At 36.1% G+C, this 23416-nt stretch overlaps 1 protein-coding gene across 8 annotated transcripts in view; it reads right to left on the reverse strand.

Annotated features, from left to right (window-relative positions):
- NAV3 (neuron navigator 3) overlaps positions 1 to 23416 on the reverse strand; it is a 610320-nt gene that overhangs the window by 77886 nt on the left and 509018 nt on the right. For 5 of the 8 annotated variants that reach the window (XM_032854715.1, XM_032854714.1, XM_032854710.1 and 2 more), the window contains 6 exons: positions 15966 to 16098; positions 15034 to 15304; positions 13388 to 14096; positions 10827 to 11315; positions 6178 to 6219; positions 4598 to 4758 (listed from right to left, as the gene is read on the reverse strand). In XM_032854715.1, the coding sequence (XP_032710606.1) occupies positions 4598 to 4758; positions 6178 to 6219; positions 10827 to 11315; positions 13388 to 14096; positions 15034 to 15304; positions 15966 to 16098 (1805 nt within the window). The remainder of the gene's footprint in view (positions 1 to 4597; positions 4759 to 6177; positions 6220 to 10826; positions 11316 to 13387; positions 14097 to 15033; positions 15305 to 15965; positions 16099 to 23416) is intronic. The other 3 variants (XM_032854712.1, XM_032854713.1, XM_032854716.1) reach the window with 2 other exon arrangements.

Below are 23416 nucleotides of genomic sequence, written 5' to 3' on the forward strand. Positions count from 1 at the left end.
GAGGGAGAATGAGAAGAGAGGGAGAGTGAGGAGAGGAAGGGAGAGAGAGGGGGAGAGGGTGGAGAGAGAGACAGAGAGAGAGTGAGAAAAGAGGAAGAGTGAGGAGAGAGAGAGGGAGAGAGAGAGGGAGAGTGAGAGGAGAGAGAGAGAGAGAGGGGAGAGAGTGAGAGGGAGGGAGAGAGACATCTTTCAGGTACATACCGTCAGCCAGCATTGACTAGTTCAATATGATTGCTAACCAACTGCCAGAAGATGCACCAAAGGACATTCTAGACTTGAATGTTTATGTTTAGAGCACCTGGATTAGAGTAAATCATCCTATTCTATGTCCACAGTATGGACTGTCTCTTTGCTAAATGAATGGAGTATTCAACACATTTGTAAATGTATTATGTTAATATGTATCTAGAAGTTAGAAGGTCATTTCACTCACTATTTGGCTTTGCATAATGGTTGCCGAGCTATCCAAGTAAATTGTCCTTTTATAATTTCAAAACATGTCACTTAAATCTTCCAAGAAATAATGAGGATTAGGGTGTTTTTTTTTTTTTTAATTTGACAGAAAGAGAGAGATCACAAGTAGGCAGAACAGCAGGTTGGGGGTTGGGGAGCAGGCTCCCCGCCAAGCAGAGAGCCCAATGCAGGGCTCAATCCCATGACCCCGAGATGATGACCTGAGCCAAAGGCAGAGGCTTATCCTACTTAGCCACCCAGGGGCCCCAGTAGGGTGAATTTTAAAGTGAAGAGTTTGCATTTACAGTTTTGATAGCTTCTCCACTGAAACTACACCCATGCTATTTAAGAATGTTCAGTTATGTTAATGTCTATGACAGTTCTGCTTTTTGGGGTCAGTGGTTGAATAGAAAGATATATATGGCATGGCCCTAACTTCAACAATGGCTACTAGCAGAGGTGACTGAAAGGAAGAACAATTAATATGTAAATAAACCAAGAAAAATTATACAACAGAGGACAAAAATATGATGGACAAAGAATTTCTGCAATGGTACACAAATTAGCACAGGGATTCTCTACTGGCTTTGCTTTCCATTTGCTTCAGGCGAATGTCTCAATCTCTACCCTTCAGTTTCATCATGAATTACAATTTTTTGAAACAGCAGAATAAATGACCTCCAGACTCATTCAAAGCTTAGAGACACAGCAAGATTTCTAAAAATGAGAGATATAGACATGACCATGTATTAGGGGGAAGGGGTCTGCTGACTTTGTCTTAAATTATATTTCAGAACAAAGACCCTGTTTTTATTAAATTAAATGTTGATTTTGGGGATTTGGGGAGAATGGACCTGATGGAAATATGGAGTGGGTTTTTAAATACCTCAAGGTCTCTCTTTGACTTTGCTACTATATCTAGACATGTTAGCTAGTGAGTTTATGACATTGTTTTAAAATAAGAATATTCATGTGGAACCTTATTTTAACTTATTTTGTGGAATCTGGGACTATCACTAGAAACTAGGTAGCAACTCAAGAAAATTTTATTTGATTTTTTTAAGAGGAAGTTCAAAAGTGTGATATATGTAGATTCAGAAGTTTCTGTCATGGGTGGGTTTAGAGAAGAAGCTAGAGATATCATAAGTATTTAACTAGTAGTTGAATAATTGAACCAGAGGTAGGTGTCTCCTGTCCCTGAGATTCTATACTTTCATGAATATAGAAGAAGAGGGTTAATTCTCAATAGCTTGAAAGGTGAATATGGAGAGAAGAGTAGGAGGGCACTCAAGGTGGAGGAACCCTTGGATGCAAAAGCATAGAAATTTCTCCATAAAGTTGTTTAAACAATACTCTGTATGCAAGAGGATCCAACAAATGTATAGAACTCCTACGTGAGAGGCTGACAGTAATCCTTCTACATACTAACCCCTACCGCAAGGAGAAAATGAGGCTGAGGATCTGTCACTCGTGGGAAGATGACAATAAGTCTCAGCCAGTTATAAGATGCCTTACAAAGACTATGACCGACAGTAAACAAAATTTCAAACAAAGATTATTTTGTTTACATAAGTTATGTTCTGATTTGCTTTCTTGAGTAGAATGGTTTCTATTACAGGGATCATACCAACACCAAGAACTACACACAAATCACAGCTTACTCATGCTACTCTACCAATAATGAGGTAACTGAAGTGATCTTAAATTTCTGTTCATTATATAGGACTTTTTACAGTAATATTTCTAAAAATTTTATGTATTAACAGATTTTAATAAGGAAAAAGGATAAAGAAAACACAGGTATTGTAATTACTACTAAGTAATCACTTGCTGATCATTCAGAAGACATAATGATAAAATTGAAGACAAATGATGACCAAAGTGAACTGCAAGACAATGCTATCCATACTCATTAAAAAATTCTATGATACATTTTTTAAATTTAATAATAAAATAATCTTTAGTTATGATTACATTTTAATAGTACCCACTGTCTTACCTAGTAAATATAAATTCAGGTGATCTGGAAATCAATAAAAGGTTTGTTTGTTTGTTTGTTTTTTAAGATGTATTTGAGAGAGAGAGAGAGCTAGCACATGAGCAAGGGGAGGGGCACAGGGAGAGGGAGAGAGAATCCTAAGCAGACTCTGTGCTGAGTGTGGAGCCCCATACAGGTCTTAATTTCATGACCCTGAGGTCATGACCTGAGCTGAAACCAAGAGTCTGATGCCCAAATGAGCCACCCAGGTACCCCGCAATAAAAAATAAATTTCATGTTTTTAAAATGGGTCATTTTTTCTTTAAAATAACACAGCATAGAGACCTCAGAACACCTGATTTTAAGCCATGTATGCTTATAAAATTTGGATGGGCACATGAGAATGTGTGGACATGTATGGGAAGGTCTTCCTTTCTAAGTCCCAATGGGTGAAAATGTTGATAATGATGGTAGAGGCAGTAAGACCAATTTGAATTACACTGCTATTTTCTGATAACATAAAGCATAGTTTCTGATAAAAATGATGAGGTAACAAGGTCTTTTAAGTCTTATACTCTCTTGGTACACATAAATCAGTCTTGGTACACATAAATCAGTCTCCCATAATAAAACCTAGATATTTTAGATCCATTTCACAGATGAGGAAATTGACCTTGCCAAGGTCAGACATAGTAAGTGGTGAGCATTTTTTTTTTCCAAATAATAATGGAACAGATGGATTTAATCAAAACAATATAAATGCGAAAATAGTGGGGGTAAGAATTCAGTTAGTCAAATTAATGTCAGGTATTGAAAAGATTGACAGGAGACAGAGGGTATCTAGCAAACTCATCATTCCAAGTGGTTTGGTTTTTTTCAAGTTGGTTTGGTTTCAGATGTTGCATAAAATTAGAGTTAATTTCATATTCTTATGAATTTATAAAAAACATTTTCAATTTAGTTTTTGAAGTTAAAATTTTAAGCTTCTTGCTATGTTTTATAATTACAATTATAAGTAAAGGCTATACCATCTGTTTTCATTATGAGGCAAATAAGTGTCTCCCTGTGAAGGTGTAGCAGCAAAAACTTGGTATTTAATAGGAATTCATTAGCTCATATGGACCTGTGACCAAAATAATTGTTTTCTATTGCCAAAGCTTTATTCTGTAAAACAGGAAGAATTACAAGAGAAAAGAAAGAGCTGTAAGTGTCCTATAGGATTGAAAAGTTGAAAAGCCCAAACTATTCAAGAATTTGGACAACTGGTAGGTCCATTACTAGAAAAATGGTTGAAGCAAAATAATAATAATAATAATAATAATAAGACTACTTTATATGTGATTTTATAGAATAGAAATCTAATTTTAAAAGCATTGGATCTATTAAATTAGGACTGGCATATTTAGACTTCTTTCATTATTTTGTCACTCTTCCCTATGTTTTCTGTGACATTTATACAAATGATTTTACACTTCATACAAATGATGCTAAGCACAAAATAATGCAATGGCTAAATTTGTCACCTTTTTTCCTTGTACTTATCAAAAAACGTTCACAGGGGATATTCATATTCATTTTAATGAGAGTTTTGAAATGCTATTCATTTTGATTTCCTGTAAAAAAGTGATCTTAGAGTCATGGAGTTACTTTTTCCTTCTTCTCAATTATTTATATTTTGTTTTTCAACAAAAGTATGATAAATTTTGTCAAGGATTTAAAAAAAAATTAAGCAAATGTTGTTTCTTAAATGTTTTTTAAGCAAAAAACAAGGAGATGTTTTACTGTTTTTTAAGAGGACTCTGAGAAAAACGCCTAAGCTTGAAGTCAGGTGTTCTGGGATCAATTACTGCCTCTGCCCCTTATGAATGGTGAGACCTTTTTGTGAGTGAAATGACCTCTCTGTGCCTCTGGATCCTAGATTGTAAAATCACAGCAGTCGTACCAATGTCAAGTTGTTGCTCATTGTCACGAGCAATAAACTGCATAACCTTTGGAAAGTGTTTTGTGACTAGCCAGCCATCAAACAAATAAAAGGTACTCTTAAGGTGTCTTTATCTTTTCCTTAAGTGAACATGTTTTATAACATGTTCTATGGAGAGATCGCAGTGCTCTTGTGAGGGCAGATGGTCAAAGGAACAAGATGAAATGGTGTTCAGAATATTTTACCCAAGTTGGAAAAGTGGTATTTTCCTGTGGCGGAAGATGACATGGCGGAAGGGGAGAGCAGAGGGGACTGGTTGCCAGCATCTTGCAGCCCTCCAGTGGAATGCGAGCGCAGCCACTCTTTGCCCTCTTCTTGGTTGGCCTGCCGAGATGATGGGGTGTATCTGCAAAACAGCACAACTAAGACACTGAAGCACATCTACGGGGGACAAGGCAATACCAGGACAAGGAAACAATTGAAAAGAGCTTACTATTCAGACTGAACAACATTCTCAAACAGATTGAATCTAATTATAATTGCTTAGTTCTTCCAGATGATCTGACACCATCTGTGTGAATCTCACAGGGGAAAAAAAAAATAAAGGATTTTGAAAGGGAAATTATGCTTCTGTGAGATATGTAGTTGAAAATCATAAGCAATGAGCAGACAGCCAAGTTAATTGAGAGGGACTCAAAAGCACAGTGCTTGGAAGGATGTGAAGAGGGTGAAAGCACAGACTGAATATGGCAGACAGTGCTAGGCCAGGAGCCAAGGGAACTGGAGTGATGGCCACAGATAGGCATAGGAAATGGAACACAAATTGACAGATCTTTTTTGGGAAAAAAAAATAAATAAATAAAGGAAAACATTTAAAAATACCACATTTATTTGGTTAAAATGGCACTTGACATCATGTCTACATTTTTTTTTTTAAAGAAAAAAAAATGGGCTCACTTTAGTAGACAATAAATTTCTGAAACAAAATCTTGAAATGGAATAATTGCAAGCTGTTTCCTATTATTAAGGGACTGGTGAGAAAAAGGATAACAGGGAAATACCTATTTGGCCAGTGCTCATTTTCACCAGAGTAAGTAAATTCTTAACATCAAAGAAAAGTTGACTCATTAAGTTCATATGTGTTATACCTCTATTAGTCATTCATTTTATATCCTCTCCTCAGATTAAATTGTATAGTAAAGGAAGGCCATGGATTAAATTTTCATTTTAGTTTTTATGATGAACTGAATGATGACTTTGAGATTATTACATTATCCTAGACTAATTCATTATCTAAATGGACTAGCACTCCTGAAAAACTGAAATGAAAACTCTGGAGTTTTTACCAAAAGGATTCTTTAAAAATTCATATCTTAATTATAGTATTTGTCCTCTGATGATGAAAATGTATTTTCTTTGATTCAAATTAGAGCATCCTTCAACCTTTCAACATTAACTGGCCATATCTGTAGACTATATGGGTTGAGGTTTTGCAAGCAGATGCCTCCAAGATGCAAATGTTAGGGAAGTTAATTTTATCTTAATTTATAGAAGTGAGTTCTGAAATCTACCAAAAATTGTTGCTCCCCAAATAATGACATTAGACTGGATTTAATTTATGTAGTCTTGACCTCTACCGGTATCTCTAACCAGAGGCTTATCTCACCAACTCCTCAGGCCAGAGAAAACATTAGGATTAAAATTGATGCCATCCACAATGGCAGATACCTCATTGCAAAGAAAGAAAGAAAGAGGGAGAGAGACAGCACACAAAGTTTACGTAACAACAGACAAAGGCAGCAATGGTGCTGAGAGAAATATCTACCTTAGTCCCTTTTTGGGTAGTGTATTTCTGTCAAGCTGCATGCTGTTAAAACAAAGAAAACCCCTAAGGACATAATGCAAACAAAACCTCCAAATTACACATCCAACAAAAACGGTTCTCTAAACTTCACAAAATAAAATTTTTGTCACACATATTTGATGCTTAACTTATTGGAAAAGGCCAACCAAAGGTGACCAGAGGTCTACTGTTTTAACATGTTCGGTGATAATTTAGTGACAGGATTATGAGCACATAGACTAAGTTATTTGTTGACATAATTCCCCTGTAGGTTCTGTTTACCTACCGCTTTGGTGGTTTTTGCTTCCGTGTGCAACTGACTAGACTTTCACTGTGATTTCAAATGCAAGAGAATCATAGGTGGAAATCAGATAGATCTGCTCTCCCTAAGTTAAAGTGACAACTTCTAATGGATAGAGGAGATATAAAATACCTTAATACTTAATTTTTGTATTCATATTATTTTTAATAAAAATAAAGGCAGATCTATCCATTTGTTCTGCTCTCCCTAAGTTAAAGTGACAACTTCTAATGGGCAGAGGAGATATAAAATAGCTTAATACTTAATTTTTGTATTCATATTATTTTTAATAAAAATAAAGGCAGATCATTCCATTTGTATAGAAGAAAAGAAAAATATAATAAATATCTGCTTGAAATGTAATGTTTCTGGCACCATTTATTTAAATATTTAATAGAATTAATCTATGCCATCTTTTGGAAATTCGAAGTTAGGTATTTAAAAGGCTTTAAGTTTTATCAGGCTCTATTTTAAAGAATTCTCAACTGGCCATAGAAAGGGATGAAAGGATGTGTCTGGAGAAAATGAGAAATGGCCTCTCTAAAAATAGAAGAGGGTGTAACAGCTAAGTCGGACAAGTCTAGGGATTTCTGTTACAATTTCTGGCATGTGAATAACCAAAGAACAAAATCAATTTGAATTTGAGGAATGATAGCTCTCTTCCAGTAGAACCTCCAATGACCAAAATAAATACACAGGATATGCAAAATGGGGATGATACAACACAAATGCAAACACATCGATTTGAAAATTAATCACTCAAAATCAAAGCTAAAATGTTTTCTTCTATGTGTACTCCATTATTTAGCACTGCAGTAGAAAGCAACCAAAGACATTAAATGACTTTATTTATTGGGAATGTCCACATAAGGTAAATATCCTGTTATGTAGACACCAGTTCTAGTATACATTTTGACTACATAAAGTTTTTTCATGGTGTGCATAAGCAAACAAAAAAGAATCAAATTGAACAAATGTGAAAAACCTATAAATAGGAACTATAGTCAATCTAAAGCATTAATATGGTCATGAGCCATTTTAAAGGTTATCTTTTTCACACGTGCAGATTTATTAAAGCTTGACATTGCAAAGGAGATTGAAAATAGGCACTGTTTGCCATAATTATCAATTGGCTAAAGTGCATGTATTTATATCACACAGAGAATTTAATGAAAGAAAAATAAAAAAAATTTAAATTTGCCAATATAAGTTCTTTAAAACTTTAGAAATATCTGTTTGAATCTGGATACTAATCATTTTATAATGTAGACACTTCCCACACACCCTGAAAGGTCACAAGCTCCTATGCCTGCAAGGACCCAGTAGGCCGTGGCAACAATGAGGGAGAGGGGGGATTTTAGCCAACAGTCTAAGGAGGTCAGGCCCCGTCTGTTCCAAGCCAACAGAAGCTCTGCAGGGCTACTTGAGCTGGTATTTCCAAACAAGCCAGCAATGTGTAAAGTTTATTACTACTTTAGATTATTTTTAGTTTGATTAGGTAAGGAAAAAAAAGTTTGGTTAGGTTACAAAAAGCAAAACAAACTAAACAAAATAACTGGGAACTGGTTATGGCTCAGGGGCCACCCATGATTTGGAGCAGCTGGAGGGAAAATTATTGAAGAAATTTTTGTGATTATTTATTATTTTATGACATTTGAATGAAAAAGGAATTTGAACCAAGTGAAAAGCTTTATGAAAAACTATTGATTCAATAATATTAAGATATGAATATATCAGTAAAATATTTTGAAATTGTAGATAGGTAAGTCCTGAACTTTTGCACATCGCTATCATATCACTCTAATTACTTTGTTTGCAATATTTACATATTAGCACATTTTCTGTCTGGTGTGGCTCTTTGGTTTCCTTAGCATTCCCAACGTTCTGCTGGCTGCTTAATTCTAATTAAGACTGGATCTCTCATATGATCTTATTTTCTCTTCAATAGATCATAAACTTTCTCTAATGTACTTTTAAAGATTAGAATAAATTGTTATTACCTGCAAATTTGTTCCCAAGAAAAAGTACAACCTCTCATATAAAAAATTACTTCAAACCAATAATATCCTGGGAGGAATTAATATTTATATCATATATTATACCTAGGAAACTTATTTTATTTTTCACACTTTACTATTCATCAATACATTGCAGTAAGAATCAAGGGCAAAATATGAATTTATTTTAAATTAGCCTAAGGTTTGTTTTAGAAAAATCATTTATCTGGTTATTTTTAATACTGGAACACTCCCATTTGTAAAGCTGGTCTATTTCAAAAACTGATCAACAACAGAAGATTTACTTAAAGAAAATTTGTGACTACATATTTGCCAGTGTATTTGTAAATGAAAATATATGTTAGCTTCTGCTAAAATACAGATAAAAGTAAAATACTAACATTACATTTGTATCTATAAAACTCAATTTATTCTCTGGTTTGATTTGAAGTTTACTTGGTTACAAACAGTTGTCTACTTTTCTGGTTTTTTGATACCTGACAGGCAAGAATTCTACCACTGAACCACCAATGCCTGATTTTTTAATATCTGAAGGCCAGAGAAATAGGTTGATGGCTAAATGGTCAGCTTAATGCAGCCATGTTGGTGATTTAAAAAATTAGTAATTTGGAAGGTGACTTGGGTTAATAAATAATGACCTATTTGCATGTGCTTATGAAATTGTTACTTGGCTTCCTCGCATATCAGTATACAATCAAAGATGCGTTCGTTAAAACTATAGATTGTTAACAGATTTTCAATACAATTTGATTTACTTTTGTTACAAATCTTAAAAATGACATATGAAAGTGCCCATTTACCTTAAAGCGTGGAAACTTAAATCCAAGATGCTGGAGGAAGCCTAATTTCTGAGCTAGAAACTTAAATGAAACAGTACTTGTTTTCATGTATATAGTTGATCTTTACATATGCTATCTATAATGACAAAACTAGAAAGGACACAGATGCAAATGGCTACAGTTTAGTCTCTATCCCCCATGTTTGTCTTGTGTCTCTTGGCCTAGTTTTTTGTTGATGAAGAAAAACATTATTTTATAATCACCTGCCTACCATAGGAACTATCAAGCATAAATATTTAGAAAGAATTTAGAGAATATAAATAATTCTCTTATCGGGGGATGTCTCATGGGCATGGCTGTCCGTGTCCATGAGGATACCAAGAGGTAGAGTGGGAGGGAAGCCATGTTTTACATTTCACAAAGACAAGAGAAATGGAAGAACAGTGGGAAATTTTAGATTGAGGGACAACTAGTGCCATGTGGTAAGAGTCTAGGTAAGAGCTTTAGTCGATGTTTTAAAAAATGAATCTGGAATTCAGGCTGGAAGTCTGGAAAAGAGGTGATAGGTCATCCTAAGTAACAGACTGAGCAAAAGCTTAGGGAACCATATTGGGCATTTCCAGTGGCTGATAGTGCTTTCACAAACAACACAACTAAGACGTGTGGCCAACAGCATTTTTAAAAGCTTTAGGTGTGTCAAGAAACAAATCACATTAAGTTTATCTGGGAAAAGAGGCAATTCAGGACATTTTCCAGGAGGAAGGAGTCAGCACCAAAATACCTGTGAAAGGATTTTTGGGGTGAGAGAATCTAAAGACATTTTGGTTAACAGTGACACTTTCTGGTAACCATATTCAGTAAAGAATGCCTCTTTATGTTTCTCATTGTAAATTAAAAAAAAAAAAACTGCTTAAGCCAATGGGAAACACTTTATAAAATGATTTATTTTCAAGAGGCCTATTAAAAATATTACTGGTGTTATTAATTTTCTCTAAGAATTCATAGCTGACAATTGGCTTTTTTTCCAACTCAACTCCAATTCCCCAGTGATCTTTTTGCTCTTTTCCTATACAAGCACTAATAAAGCAAACTTAACATATTGCTCAGAGCGTAATTGTAGAATCCATTTAAATACGGTCTTTAAAAATGCTCAAATTATCATAAGGAGCTTCGTTGTCTTGGAGCTTAGGCCAAATCATTAACATGTCTTGAGAAGACATCATTTAATACATAAACATATGCTTCGAATTTCATTCAAATTGCCTGTTTAGTACATATGTATGCATTCATATTAAGAAACTTAATTATACAATTACCCTATTCTTCATGGCTTTTTTTTTTTCCTTCTACGAACTTGGTAGTAAGAGCAAACAAAAGGCCCAGCCTCCTTTATCTTCTATCCCTTTAATTTTATATTCCTTTGCAGAGTGGCATTCCCACTGACATCAAGGAAATTTGGTGGGGGAGGAGGGTAGGCACAGAGTAGGGAGGAAGGAGGGGGAAGACTTCATCAATGCCTCTAGGAAAGCTCACCTTTCTGAGAGAGTAGATCTCACACTACCCGTTCTCATGAGCAGGCTCTGCACCTCGTGAGTGCCTGTGGTCAGTCCAGACAGGGAGCCATGATGGCTGAGGGGGAGGTCAATAGACTCAGAGCTCGTATGGAGGCTAGTCATGGACTGGTAACTTGGAGTGTCCTTGCTGCCAGCAGAGGAACTGCTCAGATTGGCAGCCCACACGAGACCACCTGAGGTGAAAGAGTGGACCGATGCTGGGCTGGAAGCCAACGAGTGACTTAAGCTTATAACATCTGTAGTTAAGTCTGAGGGTTTATTGAAGAGAGGGCTGCTGCTGCCACTTAGCCCACCAGCACTGCCCATGCTGCCCGTACCAGACGACGGTGACTCCAGACTGCCTTGCCGCGCTAATGTGGTACTAGGACTGGGCATTACTGAGGAGGATTTCACACCCTCAGTATTAGGTGCAGAGGCAGATTTGCCACCTGCCTTGGCACCAAACAACCTAAAAGAAAAACAAATAACAACTTCAGTTGTTCCGAGACACTAATATCCACATTAAATATCTAGGGTTACAGTACACAGAGCCAAGTGTGCTTTGGCGTCTGAGCTGCCAAGCACTTCCTGTCTCTATGTTAATGAACTTTATAAGCTCGAACTTCTTAATCTCGTGCCAAAAAATCTCTCATATCACCATAAGTGTAAGTTGGTACTGGGCTGCCACCCAGGGGGTGGGGAGGAAAGGGGCAAAATAAAAGTAGATCAAACATGAAAATCCTTGGCTTTCACAGGTTAAGTGATCATGAGAATCTTTCGAGAAAATTAAAGAGTTTGAGCACACTTGCTGTTACCTATTTACAGAACCATTATAATGAAACAACTTCTACGCATTCGGTACGTAACACTTAAAATTTTTTTCTTTTTTTTCTTCCTTTTTTTCATTGTAACAGTTTATTCAGAAACTAAAAGGAGTGCTTAAGGCAAGGTTTGGAGGTTATGTTACTTATCTGGTGGCCTGAGTGACGACAGTTGGTTAGAAATGTGATTGGACACTGTTGGCAACATGTTGGTTTGTGTGTATTTTCCTCAAGAGAGACCAGAGGTTTTATGTCCGTTGCCAGGGCTATTCAAGTGCATATTTATAATAGTGATTTGAAACATAGTTGGTGCTAACTTAGATGTTGGAGTTCAGTTCAGAAAACATTTTAGTTTTGTAAATGGAGCAGATGATATAATCGAATTTATGTAAATATGGAAATAAAGTGACATGAAGTAATGGCGTAATGATTACTAACTAATTAAGTTGCAATGAAATCTGTATTTCCTATAGTAAAATATTTTATGACGAATATGAGAAATTGTTTCATAGGTAATGGGCCACTGGAGGGCACTATAGGCTTTTATTTAAACAACAGAAATAATTACTCCCACTACAAGTCATTATTCTTTCCAATGAGAATCAACATTTCAAAAAGCCAGTTTTTCAGAATTAATATTTCTACTGAGGAATATAAAATCTAGACTTTCAAACAATCATGTATCTGAGATTGCTTGAAATGTAAATATTCCAAGATCCTTTATTTCCCAGTTATCAAGGTTCTTGGTTTATTCATTGTAATAAAAATAAACATTTAAAATACTTAACATATAGTGGACTCTAAATCATACTCTATCATTTCATAAACAAGAAAACAGAACCAGAGAGGTTTAACCATTTGTCCCAAGTTTTTAATGCTATGTATTTTCTTGCCACTTAAAATATATTAGTATTTAAAACAATCATAGTCCACACATCAGTACTAAAGATAGTCCCTATACAGAAACCAAGTTATACTGCTTATCAGAGTCCTACCCAAGAAAGCTGATGAAGCTACGAATCCTTGCTCACCCCAGAGTTGCTACCCTATATGAAACATGCAGCTGTTTTCAAATTCTGTCCATGATATCATACCTTGATTTTCATTAATATGTTAAGATATGGTGCTACATCAATCTTTCCAATCTAATCTCTTACAAGGAAAACAGTTTCATCTACATTCATGATCATTGATTCATTAAGAGCCAGCAAGATCATAAACACTGGAAACGAATACCAATAGTCATGAAGACCTATTTTATTTTTAATTGTGAAAAGGAGAGATGGAAATCTACAGAAACTTTACAAGTGATTATTTTATTACTACCCCTCGGTATTGCCATCTATTTTTAAGTTTCTTATAAATGCTGTTTGTGTTGCTAATATTCGATGGATAGTGGGACTGAGAAGTTTGAGCATTTCTCAAAATGAACACCATTTTTTCCCCTAGCTATTTATAAAATCAGCTCTTTGAAACTCACTGCACTCAGAAACTAAAAGAATCTAAGATATATGAACTTTAGAATATACATTTAGGATATACATGTGTATCCTAAACGTGTGTGTGTGTGTGTGTGTGTGTGTACACACACACACACACACACACACTTAGGATATAGGATTTAGGACACACGTGGATTATTTATATTTATTAAACAGTTCCCATGAATCCTAGAGTATAGCATTTTCTATTTTTCCAGCATCATTTTACACATTCTTACCTTCGAAACGTAGGTGAGGCAATGTCAGGATACTTGGATCCTGGCTGCCTGAGCCCTTGTGTCCCACAGGCACTGGCAGAGGTGGGGCTGGATTTGGGGGAACCTGACAAAGAAACACTCTCTGAATCTGAGACTGCTACTTTTTCCTTCTCCTTGTCTGTCTGGTTGACAGTGACGGGGCTCGAGCGCCCTGACCCAATCTTAGTGGGTTCTCTGAGTTTCGAGGTGGAGGCACCAGCTGACTTGCTGCTGACGTTGGAATCGATGCTGCTGGTGCTGGACCTGTGGCCGCCTCGGCCGGGGATACCGCTGGTGCTGGATTTTGAAGGGCGAGGCAAACTGCGGTACTGGAGGGAGGTCTTGGAGCCCACGTGCAGCACACCATCATCCTGATTCTGGGAACCATCGAGACTGGTTTTTCTCCCTGCATTTGACTTCCCACCAATGGCAGCAGATTTGGGAATTTTACCCAGGGTGGCTGACCCGCTTGTTATTGTTGCCCCACTGCTTGTGATCATAGTAGATGACCCTACTCCGCTTGGTTTCTTAAATCCAAAAGAGCTGGGAGCAGCTGATCTTCCAATGCCTGATGGGGGCTTCTTCCCCTCATCTCCACTGCTTTTTCCTGCATCTGAAGGAGACCTCTGTAGAGAGGACCCTTTTAGGGGAGTTTTGCCTTTCTCTGAAGCTTTGGCATCATCCGTTTTCCCTAATTAACGAGAAATACACAAATATACATGCCTGTGCATTTTGATGAACACAGTAATCTTTCTGTAAACGACGTGTAAAAATGTGAATACATCTTAAATTACTTCAGTTTCTATTTATTTAGATCTCAATAGGTACGAGCTTTAACATATCGAGAGGATTGCCTACAAAGCTATAAAAATATGGCTCTTCGAGGAAATGTGACGAGTGATGAAGGAGATAAAATGAAAACATATTTTTACAGTTTGTTATTCTCTTATATCTCACAACTCTCTTCCTTTATCAGGATAGCACTTAATCTTATCAAGCTAAGTGCTAGAAAAAGAATTCATTTGAATATCTGGAAAATGCTTCTACTTAGAGGCCTCTGGTACAACAATACCTCCCGTGGCACTATTTAAAATTAGGCACCATTTTAAAAATAGGGAAACAATCTTAAAAAAAAAAATTAGTACAATTTGGCAGAAGTCTTTCACTCTCTTCTTTCATAAAGTATAATTCACAAATGCTGTTTCAAATCTCCAGCCTTCCAACTCATCACATTAGTGTGATTGCTCTTGCGTCTCAGTGGTGGTAGTGAAATTTAGTGGCATATTTAACATAAATAGTCCAAACTTTCATAAGGAAGGCAGAAGGAAAGCAATCTTATTTTTTATTAAGCCGATTTCTTTTATTTCCGCATGAACAGAAATGACTACGGCAGAATAAAGACACTCAATAGCCCCAAATTATAATGGTGCTCCCTCAAGAACGCCTAGATTGTTATATTATTATGGACTTATATGGTAAAGTATGTGAAATTTACATGGAAAAGAATAACTATACAGAGAAGAATATGATTTAATTAAAAATAAAGCTCATATTAATGTGAACAAAGATGGAATAGAAACCATAAATTAAAACATTTTTGCATAACAGCTGTGAAGTGACAAGCCTACCCGGGGTCTTGAGTGCACTCGTTCCAGCTTTCTGCCTAGATGACGCTCCTCCTTGGGCAGACATGCCCCTTCTCCAGGAACCTGTCTGGGAGATGGACAGGGAGGCTTTCTGTCCTGTCTTCTCCGGGTCTTCAGGAAGTCCTGAGGAAACACCTTTCCACTTGCCAGCGCCATCCCCATGGCTGTCTAAGTCCTCCTCTGGTTTTTTCAGCTCCTCAGTAGTATCCCATGTCTCATCTGTCGTAGAACGTTTTTCTGAATCTGTCTTCAGCTATGAGGAAAATATTACAAAGAAACTTTGGGCAGAAAAATCTATAAAGTGTGAATAGGCCCTGGAATGTACCTTCAGATAACTGGTTAAAAAAAAAAAAAAAAAGCAGCACTGATTTATATTTCAAAAGAATTCCAAAGACTCCTATTTTTATCTATGACTTCATTTAAGTTTCATTAATTTTGGCCACATAATTCTCACTTGCACATATTAGAGAATGTCAGAATAAATATGTGCAGAAAACCCCAAATTAAATACTCCAGAGAGGAAGGAATTTTCTATGTCAAATTTAACGAGGGAAAGGAGGACAAGAGAAAACCTAATTATCTAATATCCACTTTTGATTTACCATTCTCAAGAGATTTAGTGATTTATTTCAGAGATCAATATAAAATTAATCAAGAACTATCTAAAAATGAGGCTATTAAAATAATTTTTAGGGTTAAAATATCAATATTATAAAAAGAGATATGGAAGAGTAAGTCTTTGGGTTGGCCTGTAATCGATAGACCATGTATGTGTTTAATACATAAACACAAGTTGCTTCGGTTTATACGATTATATCAGATTCAAAGGTCATGCTATATTTTAATCTCAGATGAAACGGTTTGGGGAGTAAACCTGGGAGAAGCACTGGAGAAAGAAGGCAGACAATTCTCACCTGTGTGTTCTTCCTGGAGGGGATTGTGATGTTTGAGTAAGAGCTGACTGAGGATGTGGTGTTTAAGTCGTCCGTGCTGATGTTATCAAGGGTGTCACTGAGACCACTGCTCACAGAGCTGCTGTCATCCCAGCTAAAGGCAAGACACACACAGCAATGAACTACACACAGGAGGCATGAGGGAAGTCACCTATATTTCCATATAACATTTATCATGTATCAGGAAGATAATCCTCACTTTTTAAATCTCATGATGAAAAATTATTGACTTTCCATTTTAGGAGAATCATATTACAAAAGAAATTGAAAGCAGGCCTGAGGATAACCTTATCTGATATTTGCAAAGAATCACTGTTTAGTACAGATCCAGGCTCCAGGGGAGTATCTATAGAATGAATGAAAACGCTAAAACAAATACAGCATGGTATCAGGAAAGAATAAAACCACCAATGATTTTCCCCCCTGGAAAAAGCAACATAGCATATAAGAATTCAGTTTTTGTTCTAAAAGTTTAAAAAACAAAACAAAACAAACAGACACACACACACACACACACACACACAACTGTGCTTCAGTTAGGAATCAGTAAGTCCTTCCACATTCTTTCTCCTACCATAGCAACTACTAAGGATTCACCAACACTTGAACTTTGAGTTTCATTTCTGTCATATCATCACTCCTGCCATACCTCACAGTTTCTGGCCTGGAATCAATAAACAATAACCTCTTATTTGGCTTTCCTGCCTGTGGTCTTTCTCAATACAACTTCATTGCTAAATTTGGGTCAATGATCAAAATGATCACAAAAATTCACATCTGGCCCTGTCACCCCCCTTCTTTAGAGACTTTTCTTTACCAAAGCCATAGATTCCGAAATAGAATGCACCCGCCTCACAGGATGAACATGGAAATCCATTGGGACATAAGAAAAAACATTTGAAATTCTGAATATATTTGTTTTTAATCTAAAGAAGAAAAAACAAAATAGGCTATATTAATATCCATGTGCAGGCTAATGTGTGCATTCTCATTGAGTCAATGTGTCAGATGATGTGGAAGTAATGTAGGATAAGCAGGAAGTAACGTAGGATAAGCAGGGCACCTCCACAGTTCAAAGGGGTGGGATCCAGTTCCCTCATTTACTGGCTGGTTCTCAGTCTACTGTGCTGTCCTGCTGCTTACCCGTGCTCTGTTAAACAAATTCACAAACATGGGATACATATATTAAGTACAGACAAAAGTTAAGTTTCATAAAATGGATAAGTGCCTTTAAAAACAATCTATACATTAGGAGAATATCCGTAATGAAAGCACAAGTAAACCACAGAGGAACAGTGGTGAACTAATAGTTTTCGTCCTCTGGTATGTGTGTTTTATGAGGTGTGTCATAAATTCAAAATAACAGTGATATGTTGAGATCACACATGAAACCAATAAGAAATGCAACTATCAAGAAGAAAATAAAATTTGAATTTATAGCAAACAGTGTTAATGATGATCCTTCCCTAGCTGTATGTTTTGTTTGTGATATTATCTCCTGATAGCATAATCCAATGAAAAATGGGCAGAAGACATGAAAAGACATTTCTCCAAAGAAGACGTGCAGATGGCCAACAGAAACATAAAAAGATGCTCATCATCACTTATCATCAGGGAAATGCAAATCAAAACTATAATGACATATTACCTCATACCTGTTAGAATGGCTAAAATCAACAACACAAGAAACAACAAGTGTTCGCAAGGATATGGAGAAAAAGGAACCCTCATGCTCTGTTGGTAGGAATGAAAACTGGTGCAGCCACTGTGGGAAACAGTATTGAGGTTCCTTAAAGACTTAAACATAGAACTAGTCTACACCAAGCAAAATAAGTCACAAAAACACAAGTACCGCATGATTTTACTCATATGTGGACTTTAAGAGACAAAACAAGTGAGAAAAGTGGGGAAAGAGAGGGAGAGTAGAGAGAGACAAACCAAGAAACAGACTTTTAACTATAGGGAGCAAACTGATGGTTATCGGAGGAAAGGCGGATAGCGGGATGCATGAAACAGGTGATGGGGAGTAACGAGGGCACTTTTGATAAGCACCAAGTGATGTATGGAAGTGTTGAATCATGTATTCTACACCTGAAACTAATGTAACACTGTATATTAATTGGAATTAAAATAAAAACTTCAAAAAACTTAATTTTCCTCAAATTTTAAACGTATAGTGTTATTTCTCTCTTCTCTGGATTCCAGAATCTTCCTCCTAATACTGGAATTGCCTTTACAAAGGTCAATAAATCCATGAATTGAGTGCTTACTATGTGTCCTACTCTTCTAATTACTTTATATTATATAATCCTCAAATAAATCTATGAGACAGGCATTGTAAAGATTAAGGTAGGGGATGCCTGAGTGGCTCAGTCAGTTAAGCATCTGTCTTTGGCTCAGGTCACGATCCTAGGATCCTGGGACCGAGTTGCACATCAGGTGGGACGCTGCTTCTCCCTCTGCCTGCCATTCCCCCTGCTTGTGTGCTCTCTCTCTCTCTCTCTCTCTCTCTCTGACAAACAAACAAATAAAATCCTAAAAGAGAAAGAAAGAAAGAATGAGGAGGGGGGAGGGAGGAAGGAAGGAAGGAAGGGAGGAAGGGGGGGTGGTTTCAGGTAGGTTAAATGACATGCTTAAGAGCACATGATGGACCTGGGATTTAAACCCAGGAATTATGTTCCATGGCTTGATTAGCATTATGCTCCCCTGCCTCCCAGCTTTTCACCCCTTCTCTCTTGAAATATAGCAATGATGAGTCTTCAAGGTCTTTGTAAAGTTCACAGAGTCCTCTAAATCCTTTACTTTTTCCTCTTCTTTGGGATTCAATATTTAGAAATTTATCTTAACTCACCTTTTGCATTCTTTCTTGGAAATTCCCTAGTCTTCCACAACTTCCGTATCACCTCTGTGATTTTGACAGTTAGGTTCACATCTTTAACCAGACTTGTTCCTGACTACCAAATAAGCATTTCCAGCCTTCTACTGGACAGTGTGTCTAGGATGTCTTGTCAACATCTCAAAATCACTCTTCTAGATTACATCATTTCTCCTTAAAAATTATTCTCCCTTTCAGTTACTGACATTACCTATTAATCTTTCTGTCATAAATCTAAGTGTTTTTTCCTCTCTTCCTGGCTCTATTCTTAGTTATCACTAATCCTTGAAAAATCCTTCTCAGCTACAGGTAACACAGCCACCCTTTTCCATATATGCACTGCCTCTGCTTGTCCTTCCTTCCATAAAAGTTATTAGTAAGTATCCACTCTGTTTCATTAAGCAATGAATAAATTATAATCCCTCTCCTTGAAGAACTCAGTGTTTATTGTTGAAGACAAAAATTGAAACAAAAGATGACAATATAACATGGTAAGCTGTTTTAATTAGAGGTGAATGTAAAATGTATGGCATGGCAAATCTTCTATCATCTATTTGAAGAATTGAAGAATTATTTCACAATATTCAATACAAATATTGTGGAGTGATAAAATAATCTATGTTAATCACTATAATGTAGCATCTATCACCTGTTATATTCACTTTTTGTGCCTTTCTATATTCTTGATCATAATCTGATTTACCCAAAGTCAGGATTGTATTTGATTTATCTTTATAATCCTAGTACATTCCATGTTGTCTACTGCTGAAGAGATGACTAGTAGATGTTTGTTAAATGAATGAAATGATTTTACTTTTGAAAATGCTGCTTCTATCCAGTAATGTTAAATTAGAACAAACCCATAATAAATGTAGATTTTGAGAAAATTTTGTTCAACATATTTCTTTGCTAAACAAACTTAAAGGGACAAATTTTGATTGATGACAACATTATCTTCCTAATCTATCCTGTGATTTTGACTTTCATCTTTGATTTTTGTGGATACCAGAATTCTCCCTGGCTAGTATGCAATTAATCTTGTTTATTATGGCACACTTAATTAAGTTGAAAAAGCTTCATAAAAATAGGGGTTTTTTTGCTGAAAAAAATGATAATTTACTCACATAATTAGCTCTGAGGTCTCAAGCCTCATCAATATATTTTCTCCATCCTTTCATTTTTAATTTCATTAAGATGTGCTAAGAATTCTTGATGATATTACTTATAAAAGGGCAACTCTCCTTATCTTCCAAGTTACAGATCTGTTACTCTCCTAAATTTTTCTCAACAATCTAAGACAGCTCAATACATGACAAATCTGTGGATCTTATCCACATAGATTGCATTTACACATTGGATTTTTCCCAGTTTTTAAATACTATGAATAAAACTGTTAACATTCTCCTATATTCTACTTGTGTGACATTTTAGAACAGGCAAAACGACAGATGTGGGATGACCAGTGATGGCCAGTGGTCAGAAGTAGGTGAAGATTCATGGTGTCCATACATGGCTTGAGGCATATGTCAAAACTCAGAACTACAGGGAAAAAATTATTACTCAGTTAAAAGCCAAAAATGTAGCCAGTTAGCCTGTTGGCAAATTACAATTTAGATATACACTAGATTACTAAGTATTCCAAGAATAGGATGATTTTTTTTTTTGGCATGTCTTTTAAGAGTGCGTATTTAAATGTTCAATAAATAACTCAATGGGGCTAGGGATCTCTTTTATTTATCTGGTCGTGCATTTGTAGCTCTGACCCCCATATGTACTTCTGGATTCAAGCAGAAGTAGACCTGCTTGAAAACAGATGTATTATATGTTCAAGGTCTTCTTTTTCTTCCTTTTAATAATGAAGAATTTTGAAATATTAATTAAATTATTATTATTACTATTGTTGTTATTATTATTATTATTATTAGAGAGAGAGAGAGAGAAAGCAGGAGAGAGGGAAGGAGAATCTTAAGCAAACTCCATGCCCAGCACAGAGCCCAACACAGGTCTCAGTCTCACAACCCTGAGATCATGACCTGAGCCAAAATCAAGAGTCAAATGCCCAACCAGCTGAGCCACCCAGGTGCCCCTAACTAAAGAACAGGTAAAATAAGTTTGCAGATTTAAAACCAATTCTGGAGGAAAAGGCTATTTTTCAACACAGTCATATTTTTCATGTAGTAGCAATTCATACAGCAGGTACTCAGCCAGGCTCTACAATAGTTCATATTGCCCGGTCAACTGTCCTACTTCTACATGAACAAGTAAAACAGATTTTCTTTCAATAAATAATTCTGATACTTCAGGCATCTAATAGTAACCTCAATCTCAATTTGATAGCTCATTAAATACTCCATTAATGATATAAATGAACATGCGTATTACTACTGATTCCTCTAGAAGTACTGTGTTCTAACCCTAATGCAATTCCAATTATGAGAATGTTGTGTAGAAAGTTCTGGATACACTCATTCTTTCTAAGGGAAAAGAAGACAACATTTCCATAACAAAATGAAAGCATCACTTCAAAAAACACCCTATTCCAGAATAGCTTTGTTTTGTATTTCCATTATTTATGGCACTTTAAATAATACACAAAAGAAGAGACAGACACTTTTAAAATATATATATATATACTTAGACACCATGACATCTGCAATAATAATTTAAAAAATACGAAGAATCAGGGGTCTATCTAGGCTTTGTGCTTTGGCACCATTATGTTAAACCAATTAATTTCTTCTCAAAACTAAATAAACACAAAACCACTTAGACTTATGCCATATCTTCTTTCTTTCTTTCTTTTTTTAATCAGCAAACACAATGCACTACCTGTCAAGTTTGAGCATTGCAACCACTGACGTGTAAATTCTGTATTACTTCAGGGTCATTGACAGAAAACAATGTAGTGTATTTCAACAAAGATTTATTCAGCATTTCCTTGGAAAAATATTTCATTATCAAGAAAAAAAGACTTCTGAATTGGAAAAACCTAAGTATATAACAACATGAACAGGCTAAAAATAATTTTATAATTTTATGTTAAGAATATTCTTTTGGAGAGCCTGGGTGGCTCAGTTAGTTAGCAGTCCAACCCTTGATTTTTGGTTCAGGTCATGAGGAATATATATATATTCTCCTCAAATTATAAAATGTAAATGGTCTTTAATTGCAGGATATATTTTTTTTTTTTTAGTTTCAGTTTTAGCTTATACTTTCCAAAAGTGTTTTTTTTTTCCTTTCTTTTTTTTTTAAAGATTTCATTCATTTACTTGTCAGAGATAGAGAGCACAAGCAGGGGAAGAGCAGGCAGAGGGAGAAGCAGGCTCCCCATCAAGCAAGGAGCCCAATGTGGGACTTGACCCTAAGACTCTGGGACCATAACCTGAGCCACCCAGGTGTCTTACCTTCAAAGGTGTTTCATCCTGCCAATGTTCATTAATTATGCAAAAATAGTAGAGCTTAGGAGCAGGTTTAGAATCTAGTTGAAATGTCCTTTTCTCTATGAATCCTCTCATGAAATTCAAGGAAACTAATTCTTCCACATCTGTGTTTTACTCTAGCATGCTTCCACTGTACTGCAGTTTATCTGTTCACAAAGCTATTTTAGCCACAGGATCATGTTTGAAGGCAAGGAGAGTGGCTTGTTTCTTGGAATCTCTGTACCCAGGGTGGCATCTGGCCCATGACAGGTTCTCCACATTTGCAAAATAAATCAATAAATGATCTAGTCTCACATAGTAACAATCTATAGCCTTCATCTGATTCATTCACTCATCCTAACCCTTCAGTGGGCAAATAATTTTGAATCGTGGTTAAAAAAAAAAAAAAATCAAAGGGAAAAAGTGAGGGAGAAACCAGTGAGAGGGACGTGCTAAGTTTGAGTGAAGAAAGAACCACCTCTTTGAAGAGGTAATTTTAAATAAGCGTTATGTAAACAAGCAAAGGGTGAAAAAAGGCCATCTGTGAAAGTGGTGGAGGAGACAGCATTGAAGAAAGAGGAGACAAGTGTAAAGACCCAGAAACAGCAAAAGTCAAGGTACAGCAGGCAAGGGGAAATGGGGAAGTTCTGAGATTACAAAAGTAGGTAGGGCTAGCCCCTGAGGGATTTCACAGACAATGTGGAGAAATTCAACCTCCTTAGAGGCAAAATAAAAACATCAAATAGATTTAAGCAGTTAAATGACATGAGGATATATATTTTAACAAGTATTTTAGTATTATGAATATACTGGAAGTAAGGAAGAGTGGAAGCAAGAAGCTCAACGAGGAAGCTATTGTGACCTTCTTGTTTCTCACTGGGGAAACACTTAAAAGAAGGCACTCTCAAGATATATTTGGAGGTAAAAATGGTAGAATTTGTTCTTGGTTGGTGTGACATCAAAATAAATATATATTTCGTCTCTTTCTTGGATTCCTGATATAGGGCTCCTAAACTTTCGTAATTTCTTGAGTGATAAGGGTGCCAGGATCATCTCTTGTTCTAATATCTGGTCTTCAACCCCAATACCTACCATAGGGCTCCTGAGCCTCTTTGAAT

Source organism: Lontra canadensis, unplaced genomic scaffold, assembly GCF_010015895.1.
Source record: "Lontra canadensis isolate GAN:19392208 unplaced genomic scaffold, GSC_riverotter_1.0 scaffold9, whole genome shotgun sequence".
Taxonomy (NCBI): domain Eukaryota; kingdom Metazoa; phylum Chordata; class Mammalia; order Carnivora; family Mustelidae; genus Lontra; species Lontra canadensis.